General features: G+C 43.5%; 1 protein-coding gene across 8 annotated transcripts in view; it reads left to right on the top strand.

Annotated features, from left to right (window-relative positions):
- PHACTR2 (phosphatase and actin regulator 2) overlaps positions 1–12,406 on the top strand; it is a 222,349-nt gene that overhangs the window by 146,349 nt on the left and 63,594 nt on the right. For all 8 annotated transcript variants that reach the window (XM_036024810.1, XM_036024813.1, XM_036024814.1 and 5 more), the window contains exon 2: positions 2,566–2,733. In XM_036024810.1, the coding sequence (XP_035880703.1) occupies positions 2,566–2,733 (168 nt within the window). The remainder of the gene's footprint in view (positions 1–2,565; positions 2,734–12,406) is intronic.

The raw sequence follows: 12,406 nt of genomic DNA on the forward strand, positions 1-12,406 counted from the left end.
TTTTCCTGCAAAAAGTCCTTGTTCCATTTTTGTTTTATTTGTCTTGTTTTTTTGCAATATTTTGTTAGGAAAGTTTTGAAAATGAACCAGTTGTACCGTTCACCGTCACCTATCCACCACCTAGGCCGAACGCTTAACGGTTTGCAGCATTTTACTTTATGGTGTACAGGGTGGGGCAAAAGTAGGTCTGCAGTTGTTTGTACAGGAAGTAATACAATAATTAATAAATAATAGTGTAAGAATGAACTATGAAGTGTCGCAGGTTCGATTCCCAGTAGGGCACATGCCTGGGTTGCAGGCCATGACCCCCAGCAACCGCACATTGATGTTTCTCTCTCTCTCTCTCCCTCCCTTCCCTCTCTAAAAATAAATAAATAAAATCTTAAAAAAAAATGAACTATCTTTTCAGACTCACCACTGTAAACCTACTTTGCTCCACCCTGTATTTATCTGTCCATCCCATCTCTCCATCCATTTATTATTTTTAAAGGATTTCAGTACACTTCATTCATAAACACATCAACGTGAACGTTATTAATTGGACTTCACTGTGTACAAGCCTTTAAAAGAGAAATTTTACATAACGTGAAGTGCGCAATATCAGAATTACCACCTGATGGGCTTTGTACAGCCCGTCCCGTACTGAGATCTGGAGAAGATCCCCCGAGAAGTTCCTCATGCCTCTTCTCAGTTCTTACCGCCACCTCGCTCCCAAGCCATTACTGTTCTGCTTTCCTTTCTTTCTTCTTCTTTTTTGTTATTTGGCGGGGTGGGAGGGTGGTGTTGGCCATAAACTTATTCTGTCACTTTTAGAACTTCATATAAAGAGAACCACGCAGTATTCACATTTTTTGCATGTTGCTTTTTTCCCCAGCACAATGTTTTTGACATGCGCACATACCGTCGTATGTATCAGTGACTTCTGTTTTCATTGCTAAGTGCTGTTTCACTGCAGAAATAACACTGTAGTTTGTCCAATATGAGCTGCTTCCAGTTTTTGCCACTAAAAGTTGATGGTTTCCCAACTATCAACTATCAGCTATTGACATTATGATTCCTCGGCATCGTACCTTCCTTCTGCGTTGAACACAGTGGAAGGAGACATAGGTTTTGTGCCTTTCTTTTGATCAATAACATGACTGAGGTGCCTAAAGCCATGTTCTGTCCTACACAGCACCCACGTTTTCCACATATTTCTTGTTGGTGGTGATAGTTGTCATTTATTTCAGGCTGAAAACTTTTTGTAATAGAAGCTATGGCAGGGGGGACTTTGCCCACAGGGCCCCCCCCCACCACCACCACAGATGAGAATAAGTCTACCAAGACTGGATCTGCTTGGGGAGGAAAGGTGGCCGATCTCTCAAAGGAGAAGGGCCAGGAGCCTGTTCCTCAGTGGGCTTTCATTGGGTTCATTTGCACAGGAATTCAGGTAAAGCTCATTAATCATTGCCAGGCAGTAAGGATCAAACAATAGATAACAAAGAACTCTGAGGGCCTATTTTGAGTCAGGGTCAGATAGCTAAAGAGCTGTAAAACTTTGAGGAACAAACTTACTTCTTGCTTGGACCCTTATCATTTAATTGAGAGCATTCTAAACAAAGCAGGTTTCATAGGATTTTACATATTCTTTCTTAGGCCTGATCACCCAGGGAACCCGCCCTTTCCCGCAGGGGGCTGCACCACCCTCTGTCATTGTTTTGGGCTTAAGTCAGTCAGGGGAAGTAAGGCAGCCAAGAGATTAGGAGACTTCTTGCAGACAGAATGAGGACTCAGGCTTTGTCAAAGTTGAGGGGCGAGGGTCTATCACCCCCTTTTGCTGTAGCACCCAAAGTCCTTCCTTGAGGGCTCCCACATGACCGTGCCTGTCTTAGATTGTTCCCCACTTAGAGATCTTAACCATCATTGGCTAACTGACCAAGTATTGGGGGCCAGTTATGGATGAAGTAAAAGGAGCAGAAGCAGTGCTCCTGCCAGGGAGATAAGCTTTTGTCTCCTGAGTGGCTTATGGTCCCAAGGTTGCTCCCTCAGCCTTAGCCTTGGAGGGGGTTACAGCTTCTGAAACCAGGCAGGGTGGTTCCCAACAAGAAGCAAAAGATAGTTTAAGCATTGTGAAACTTAGAATTTAGCTTCTTGGCACTAAATTTTAACTGGTGAAGCAGAAACCGTAACTATAATATTCACTACTGAGAATGCCAAACTAGCCTGTGGGGAAACATCCTAGTTCAGAAATACTTAGGATACTTTATTTCTGCACAGAATATTGATGTACCTGTTGCACACAGATTCAGCTGTTTCAATGACCCACATTTTTTGGTCCCCACCTATTAAATAAGCTTCTTGCTGCTCCTCTGTTTCCACAGAATGATTATCTAAGGGCACTGTAATTTCTTGTTGATTTATACTGATTGATATCAGAGGAGTTCTAGGAAATGGGCAAAATAAACTTGATGTGAGGTTCCAGTTCAAGTGGATATGCTTGCTATTAACAATGCAGGGAGAAACAGATGCAGTTGTTTTTCAAACTGGTGTTACAGCTTTTCTCTGATTTTCCTTTTCTTCATACAGTTGATGGACTGGACAAAGCTTCTATAGCAAACTCAGATGGCCCAGCAGCGGGTTCCCAAACACCTCCTTTCAAGAGAAAAGGGAAACTCTCCACCATTGGCAAAATCTTTAAGCCTTGGAAATGGAGGAAAAAGAAGACCAGTGACAAATTTAGAGAAACCTCAGCAGGTATGAATATCACAACTTTGTTAGAAGAGGAGATAAATTGTTAAATTGATCAAAAGGTTAAAAAAAGTGTGACTTGCAGGGTTTTTTTCTGAAAAAAAATCCATATTTTAAATGAAATTATTTCATTTAAGGATGAAACAACTTTGAATTCTGATTTGCCTTTTTCTAATTGCTTTGGCTTTCTAACATAGTCTTGTAAATGTATACTTGTAAATTCACGTAAATAGCTGATGTGTAGGGAGGGAAAGGTAAAATGGAAAATTAGAAGTAGAAATGTTATTTGCCAATATTGTAGCTACAAGAATCCATTTACACACACACACACACACACGCACACACACAGCTATCTGTATCTACTTAGTTCCAGCAGCACAATCCTATCTTTTAACTTAAAATTTTTAATGTCTTTTTTGGAATGTATTTGTTTGTGGGCAAAATCTGAACAGGTGTATGAAAGAAAAATGTTGCTATATTTGTTGTTTAATTTTAAATTTCCATCATGTCTTTAGGACTGATCTCTGTCCTAGGGTGCCAAACCCCAGTGGTGCCAAAATATTCTGTTATTTTATTTTGTGGATTTGTTAAACCTTAAGAATTATATCATTTAGTACCCTCCATATGGACTCCTGGAGGAAGATGGCTTTAAATCACAGGCCAGAATTAAGCCCAACTTAAGTCCAGTATCCATGATATTTCGTTAATATATCTTAAGTTCAGCTTTTTCCATGCTTATGGTCCAAAACAGTCACTTCATCAGAATTCCTCATTGCACCACAGTCTAAGATTGTCACTGTGTGTACAGGGTCACAGAGTGTGTCTCATGGTCTGCGCTGAGTTCAGAGCTAGCCTTTAGTTCTTCAGCCGTGAAAGAAGGTGAAACTATCCACAGGTAGCATGAGGGTATGAAATACGGACATCCGGCTTTCCTAAAGAAATGGTTTCTGGTGCATTCGCAGCTATGTATTTTCTTTGAGCATTTACTATTTTTTTAAAACAATTATGGTAACTATATCTGGGACTTGTTTAAAAATAATCCTGGGAAATGGGTGAGTAGAGGTGAAAGAAGGTTGGCCACAAGTTGGTAATTGTTTAAGCTGAGGAATGGGTACGTGGGGTTTATTATTCTCATCTCTTGTAGATATTGGAAAACTTCCTGAATAAAAAGATAGAAACAGCGCTGGCTGGTGTGGCTCAGTGACTGAGTGCCAGCCTGCAAATCAAAGGTTGCCGGTTCGATTCCCAGTCTAGGGCACATTCTTGGGTTGTGGACCACGTCCCAGTAGCGGATTCGTGAGAGGCAACTACACGTTGATGTTTTTCTCCCTCCCTGTTTCCCTCCCTTCCCCTCTCTAAAAAATAAGTAAATAAAATCTTAAAAAAAAAAAAAGATAGAAACAGAAAAGAGACTTGGCTTAGAGGGAAATAATGCTAGCTTGATTACTGAATCCTCCTTGGTTCCTAATTGGCTTGGATTAAGAGGCAGTAGGAAGTAAGCGGTGCACAGAACGCTGTGCTGAGTGAGGACCTCTGGGTTCTAGCGGTGTCCTTGCCACCAAGGTGCTGTGTGACCTTGAGTAAGTCAGATCAGAGTTCCATGAGTTGAGTTCTGAGGTGCTTTCTGTGGTCAGTCCTTGACTCCTTCCACGCCCTGCCTGGGCACTTGTTCTCTCATACTCTTCAGTTATGAAAGGAACCACAGCGACCTTCTGAAGTACCTCCTCTCACGGTTTCTTAAGCACTGGGGGGAAAATATGGCTCTTCTCATTACCGTGACTACCCAAGGTGGAAGTGGGGCACTGGACAGTAGTTCGATTCCCAGTCAGGGCACATGCCTGGGTTGGGGGCCAGGTCCCCAGTAGGGAGTGTGTGAGAGGCAACCACACATTGATGTTTTGCTCCTTTTCCTTTCTCTCCAAAAAGAAATAAAATATTTAAAATATATATTTTAAAACGTTTAAAAAATAAAAAATATTCACACAGGATTTCATATAAGTTTAGCTCCAAGAAGTTTTTGGTGGATACTATACCCTAGTTCCTAAAGACTACCAAACTACATTAAAAACCTGAAAAAGTCATTAGGTGACTCATTGTGTTTTTAAATCAAATTGAGAAAGAATAAAAACAAGCCACATAGATATGTTAACAATTCTTTGTGAATTTGCCTCCTACATGTACTTGCATGACTTTTTTTAAACCCACATTATTACTAGCGTTTTACTTGAATTTTATAAGAGGTTATCAAATGTCCCAGTATAAAGTATTTTATCATCACCTTACATGTATGTTTATTTTAAGGCTTAAATTCCTGCTGAGCTTTGAAATGTATAAGTAAGGCTTAACATAGAGGGTGGCACAAAATGATAGGTCGTGATTTTTTTCACATTGAGGAAAGATGTCACATGCAGAGGAAAATCCATGTGGTTGGAAATAACCAAGAGAAAAGTGTTTTCTTCTTTTCATAAATCACGTCAGAAACAGGGAAATCTGGCTGTTTGGATATGGCCAAGGTCCTGTGCTATCTGGCAACCTATAAAGTATACCTTAGGCCACACCCACAATATCTTGGGATATGAAAGAAGATGAATTCCTTCCAAGAAAAGTAATTTTTTCTGTGTTTTTCCTTCTCTTAAAGTCCTGGCTTTTAAACACATGGATGTGAATCTTTCCATGTTCCTCCACACAGTGATTAATACCACTTTTCCTAAGTCTGGGTTTCTGCTCTAGGAATTTTCCATTGGGAGTAGACGGGACGCAATGCCGACTTATAGATGCCATTGTCATACATGCCATTGTCATCGTACATCTACCGCAGTGGTAGGAGGTAGGAGGATCCTGTCCTCCGCCTGCTGTGGTGGTCTTTTGGTCAGCTGTGTTTTAGGAAGGTGGTCTTGTCCTGTAAAGCAGGCTGGGCCTGAGCCCGGACTTCCAGCTCCCTGGCCTTGCTTTAAAGCAGCAAAGGTGTCTGCATCTTCACCTCTGGTTTAGGCTGGTCCGTGGGCTGCTGGGTCCTAGGGCAGGAGAGTAGCCCCCTTGTGCGTGTACTTTCCCCAGTGCGTCTCGTCTTTGCTTTTCTCTTCCTGAGTGAGAGGGCTCTTCCTCGGGGCCGCCTGATCTCCAGGTTGCGCCCCTTCCCTATCTCCAGAATGGCATCTACACTTTTTTCCCCTGTGTAATCAGCTCTTTCTGTTGTGGGGGTGGGAGGTAGACGAAAGCTTCTCTCTCTGGATCTTTAAATATGCTTTCATCTCCCCAAAACTAACGGTACAAACCAAGACTACAAGACAAGACGACAAACTAAGAGTGTCTCAACACAGCTGTCCCTCTTACTTCTGCATAGACTGACACCATCAAAACCAAATGCCTCGAAAACCCAGCCTGTACCGGTTGCACCCACTGTCTCTCCACACACTCATTCCACTTCCCACGCTGTCGCCGCAGCACCCAGCACTCCCTCGGGGTCACTTGCAGTCACGAGTTTAGTTTGTCTGTAGTATTCATGCATTCCAGCCTCTACATTTGCCATTACTGATGAGTTCTTCCTTGATTTACAAAAGGTGTCATTATATTGGTTGCCTTTGACTTTTCTTGCTGTCTTTTGCTCCCTCTCTTCCCCCCCTCACCTCTCCTGAATCTTTGAGGGGGGTTTGCTACATGTCTTGGCCCTTCTCATGCTATGAACATGTCCTTCCTCGTCGCACCCTCTTTTCTCAGTACCCACATCTCTCCAACCCAGGGTCTAGGTGAGGGCCGGGCACTTCCACTGAAGCACCTGCTGGGCAGCACTTGCCTGAGGACTACATGTCAACACAAAATCCATCCCCATGGTCTGCATGCATCTACACTGAACATACGGTATATGCCAGGCCCAGCGCTAGAGCTGGGTACTCTGCAGCGAATAAGCGAGCAAGGTCTCTGTTCTCATGGAGCTTTCATTCTAGAAACGAAAGCTACTGATGGTTGTTGCTATGAATGAGCACAGGGGGTGAGGGAGTGGAAAAGTACTATGTACAAGCATGTTCCAAACCAAAACAGATCCTCTGCCAACCCCAGGTATCCTGGCGATTGCAGACACGGCTTTGTGTAGCATCCAGACTCTGAACCATGGAGTCCTTTGACTTTCCCCTGCTTATTGCCATCTTCGCATCTGGCTAGTTCCCTAAACCATGTATTTGTTCCCTCCTGGTTGGAGGGTCTCTAACATCAGCCTTTCCTCCCCATCCCCATTGTCTTTGGCTTCATCACTCTCTGTCTCAATTGTTGCAGGTAGCCTCTCTGCTGTATGTAGGTGTTAGCTGTACTCACTGTGGGAAGCTATGGGATGCTAGAGAAGTCGGGGAGGGGCTGGGTCCGGAGAGCAGGCCCGAGAGAGGGACCTGACCTAGCTGGTGAGGCTGGCAGAGAAGGTTCAGGATGGCATTGCTGTCAGGAACCCCAGAATAAGCAAGATAACCCTTTTCCAAGCTCCAGGCCAGCCACATAGGGCCCCCATCCTTTGTTGTTTTTTGTTTTTGTTTTTGTTTTAAGGAACTAGGGGATTGAGCTGGTAACTAGGCCAGGAAGTTAGCAAAGGATTCAGGATGGAAACTCCCTGTAGAAAGTGAACAGCCCTGGGAACAGCCTCGCAGACCCCACCCTCGGGGCTGGGAGCTCCTGGTATTAGGATGACGAGGCCCAGGACCCTCCAGGAGTGAGGAGGGAGGAGTGCGTGGAGGTCGTGTGCACTGAGGGACGCAGGTAGGCAGAGCACCCGTCTCTGCCTCTCCCCAAAGATCCTCCTGACACCACCACAGGGGCATCTCCCACAGGTGGAACCTGGGTCCCATCACCTCATACTCAAAAAGTGTGACTGACCATACATTGTTTCCTAAATGACTTCCAGATTCGGCTGTCCTCCTCGGAGTAACCAAACTGACCTTTGCTGTCATATCTTTGTCAGTCACAGCCTTGGACACACCAGGTCACTCACTGAGCACACCTGAGCCTGCTGGTCCCCAGACCCTTCGCTTTGCTCCTCCCTCTTCCTCTGAGCACCCTCTTCCCACAGCCACGCCCGGGGAGAGACCACCATCTGTGCAAGGGTCACAACACATCTCTTCTTTCTGGAGCTGTTGGCCCGGACTCTGCCTCAGCTGGGTAGGAAGCTCCCCTCCTTTGCCGGCACTGCTGTGGTGACGTAAATATTTTGACTTCTTTCCCTGTTTACGTGCCTGCTCCTGATTTACTGTGCCAAGTATTGAAGGGCGGAGACTGTCGCACACAGCTTTGCCCCACTTCGGGTGCTTTGTATAAAAGGGCCCTGATGTGTACACTCAAATGTGCCTTGAATTACGTATTTAGTGACCATCCACTGTAACCAAAAATAGAGCACTGGGTGCTTTAGGACTTTATAAAAGGAATGGAAGATGTAAAAATCAATAGTGGAAAGAGGAAGAGAGTGATTTAAAATACCAGTCAAAAACTTCTGTGCCACAGTGGCAACCATAATGCAACTGTACAGAAGCCAATGAAATAATTAGGGGAAAAAATGTTTTTATCTTTTGCCCTTATTTTAAAAGTCAGTCATACTTCTAAATAAAGAAAATCAAGGCAACTTCTCTTCATTAAAATTATGACTTTTATTTGTTTTGTCACAGGGAAGGAATGCCAGCCTAGATTTTTAGATAACATTGTTGTAAGTTAACAGCTTTCTACAAATCAGAGTAACTTGTCGAGAGGCGTCTGGTAAAAACTTTAATTTACTGAAGGTACTCAGCGCTTCCTAATCGTAATAATGGCTAATTTTTACTGAATGCTATTATGTGCCAGGCCCTGCTCCAAGAACTTTATTCACAGTAACTCATTTAATCATCAAAACTTATGAAGTTCAAGTGCTGCTATTATTCTAGTTTTATTCATGAGGACACCAAAACAGGAAGATTCAAATCACTTGCCGAAGGAAACACACCGGATAAGGAAGCAAAGGCAGTATTTGAACCCAAGCAATTTGGCACTGTACCCAGTACTTGGGACCATGATATAGTAGGTTGCTTTCCTAGAAGGTAACTCCTTACCCAGATCAGTAAGGATTGCTCATTGAAAGATAAATCTGATACACTGGTTTGCTTCATACACTAGAGTTTTTGCTGTGAGAAGGATTTGCTCTCAGGAACTGTTTTGGTTTTGGCTGGCTTGATTTCCACAGTGTACACGTGGAAAACTGAGTGGCAAGAATCAAACCTATGTTTGGTCTTCGCAGAAGTAGTATTCTCTGTAACCACAGAGGCATAATGTTCATGCTAGGAAGGATTTCCTATACCTCAGAAAGCAGGGCAAAATTAGAGGATTTGCTCAGGGTGATATTTCTTAAGGACAGGTCTAGTGGCATTAATAAATGACATCATTTTGTCTTTATTTGTCTCGGTCCACTGAGAAGATGGAAGCTTTTCACATATCCTTCACCCTCCCAGCACATCAGAGACCGAGAGGAGAATCTCTCCCTCTTTCGGTAACCACACAGCACAGCCAGGCCCACAGAGAGCTCCTTGCTCGTATGTTAGACAGCACGCACTTGTCTTCTCCGGTGTTCACGGAGCAGCGACATCTGCCATACGCCAGGCTCGGTCACAGGGCTACGGCAGGAAACCGAAGAGGCAGAGCCGCCTTTCCGTATGAGCTTAGCGCTAGTAGGGGTTTACAGAAAGTGAACCCGGTAGCTTAGACAGTATATCAGAAAGTGAGAAGAGAGAAAATAAAGCAAGAAATTGGGAGTGAGTGTGGGAAGGAAGTTACAGTTTCCAATAGGGTGGTCAGGGAAAGTTCGTTGGGAAGGCAGACAACATTTAAGCAGAGAGGAATAGGGAGGAAAAGCACTCAGAGAAATCCTATTCAGTAATCACATGCATTTTCTCATTTTCTAATAATGGTGTTCATACACTGTGAAGGTAGTCCATTTTAAACTTTTCTATATCCAATAATTTAACAATTAAAATATCCCACATGCAAGAACTTCATGATTGTTAACTCTAATATCTACAAAGTAGGTTTATAGTTAATACAACAATTGCACAATAATTAATAAGTAAATAACACAAGAATAAACTGTGTTTCCTGTACTCAGAACTGTAAACCTGCTTTTGCCCACCCCTTATTGTCAGCACCATGGCCCCTATCGAGTTACGTCATTTCGCTCTACACAGTTTTACTGGAGGAGCGGAAGTCCAGGAAAGGGATTTAACTCTGTCATATAAACATTTTGGTATGGCTTCCTTTCTTAAATTTAAGTCCCGTCCATCAGAAAGCCAGGTTCGTGGAGCCCAAGTTTAGAATCCCTCACTTGTCAGTGCTGTTTTTTTGGTGGTTCTAAGCATCAAGTCCAACAAAGAATGCATTTGTAGGTTGAAATAATGCATTATTGCCTCTGTCTTCACACAGTGCCTGACTTACATGCTAGCAGTGTCCCTGGTTCTGCTGTGAGATTACTTGGACCGGTGAAAGTGTAACCAAATTATTTTACAACGTTCAGTTTAATCCACAACACGCCTGCAGCCTGATCCTATTAAGACTCATCCAAATACAGCCAAACAGGATTTATTGTTACTGTGGTAAACCACTTTCTGAGTCTGCAGTTGAGGTTGTAAAGGACCTTATTAGTCTTCTAAGTCTGTCTCGAGGGCAGAACCCCCTGTCTCCAGCAGCCCCGAGCAGGAATAGTCATTCAGCTTCTTCCTGGGCTCCCAGTTCCTAGCTGTAGTTACTGGAGAGGTTTTCCTTTCCATTGACCTGAAACCAATTCTCTCCAATTTTTCCAACTAACCCCTGGCGTGTACGTACACACACACACATACACACACACACACGCGTATGTATGTATTTCAGTCACACTGTTCATAGCGATCCTTCCATCTTTTCCTAAAGTTCTTTCATCCCCATGACCTATTTTCAATTCACTTTCTCACCATGGAACCATACTAAACTGTCCAAGTTATTCCGTGAGTTGTGATTGAATACCAGCCCAATGCAGCGTGTGCTGGAGACACAGTGGTGGACATGCCTGCTGAGCTCCCTGCTCTCCCGGAGCCTGCCAGGTGGCCTGTGGGTCTGCCCATCCTTCACAGTCCCATTCTTGGCTGTTTTGAATGCTCAGATAGCATGGTGGCTTGCCCTCAAATTCTTATTATTGCACTTAACCAACCTCATTTTTACTGCTTAGAATCATACCCAGAATAGGAATTCATCTTGTTTTTAAAATAAGAACTTTTCAGTAGGAACCAAGTATCTTATACATGTCTAGGGAATGTTGCCCAATGATAGTTTATTGGTAGATTATGGGTACATTTCTGTTCATCACTGTCCTCTCTACCTCTATGAATTTCACTGTATTGGATGCTTCCCTCATATAAGTGGAGCCGTATTGTAGTTGTCCTATTCTGACTGTTTTATTTCTCTTGGCATAATATTCTCCAGGTCCATTCATGTTGCAGCCGGTGATAGCGTTTTCTTTCTTTTTCAGACTGCATAGTGTTCCATTGTATGTCATACAGGTATCTGCCAGTTTTCAAAAATGCGCTTTACATTGCTTCACTTTTGTGAGGCAAAAAGTGAAAACAGCGTTCAGCATTTGTTTCACAGCGGCACTTACAGAGGCAGCAGCACCCCCAGCAGTGAGACGGGCCCTCCGGCCTCCTTCCCCAGGACCACACGCAGCAGCATCTGGGCATCACGCCCCAGGGCGCTGACCTGTGTCTGCGTGAGCATCTGGGCTTTATTCTGTGCATTCCCGAGTTACTGTAGGTGCGTGTGATTTTAGGTGTAACTCGGTCATCCTCTCTCTCCTCCAGCACTCTTTTTTTTTTTTTTTTGCTTTGTTGGGATATAATTTATATACCACATAGTTCATCCATTGAATGTGTGTGATTCAGTGGTTTTAAGTAGTCATAACTGTGCCACCGTTGTCAGTATCAGCCTTAAACATTTTCAGCATCCTGAAAAGAAACTCCACCCCATTAGCCATCACGCCTGAGAAGCCCGGCTCTATTTCCTGTCTCTGTAGGAATTTGCCCATTCTCTGGTTCATGTAAATAAAATCATATAATAAATACGTGGTCTTGCATGACTGACTCCCTTTATTTGGCCTGATATTGCCAGGTTCGTTCATGTAACGTACATGCCAAGGTTCGTTCATGTAACGTACATCAGAACTGTAGTTCACTTTATTGTTGAATAAGATTGTCTTGTTTGAATACATCGCACTTCGTTTATCTTCACCTCAGGTGACGGGCATTGAATCGGTTCTATTTTTGGCTGTTATGCATGATGCCCACTGTGACTATTTGCGTGCAAGTTTTTGTGTGGACACATGTTTTCACTTCTCTGGGTTATATACCTAGAAATGGAATTGCTGAGTCACATGGTAACTCAGTGTTTTTTCACATTTTGGGGAACTGCCAAGACCATTTTCCCGAGCAGCTGCACGACTTTACATTCCCACCGATGGTGTGTGAGGGTTCCAGTTTCTCGACACTCTGGGCAGCACTTGTTATTATCTATCTTTTTTGTCGTTGCCATCCCTGTGGGTGTAAAGTAGGGCCCCCAGCACTCTCGGTTCCTCTTTTTTCTGCCTTACTTTGTAAAATTTCTGTAGTACATTTTACCTTCTAACAGTTGCAGACTATGTCTATTGTTTATTATCTGATTC

Source organism: Phyllostomus discolor, chromosome 4, assembly GCF_004126475.2.
Source record: "Phyllostomus discolor isolate MPI-MPIP mPhyDis1 chromosome 4, mPhyDis1.pri.v3, whole genome shotgun sequence".
Lineage (NCBI taxonomy): Eukaryota > Metazoa > Chordata > Mammalia > Chiroptera > Phyllostomidae > Phyllostomus > Phyllostomus discolor.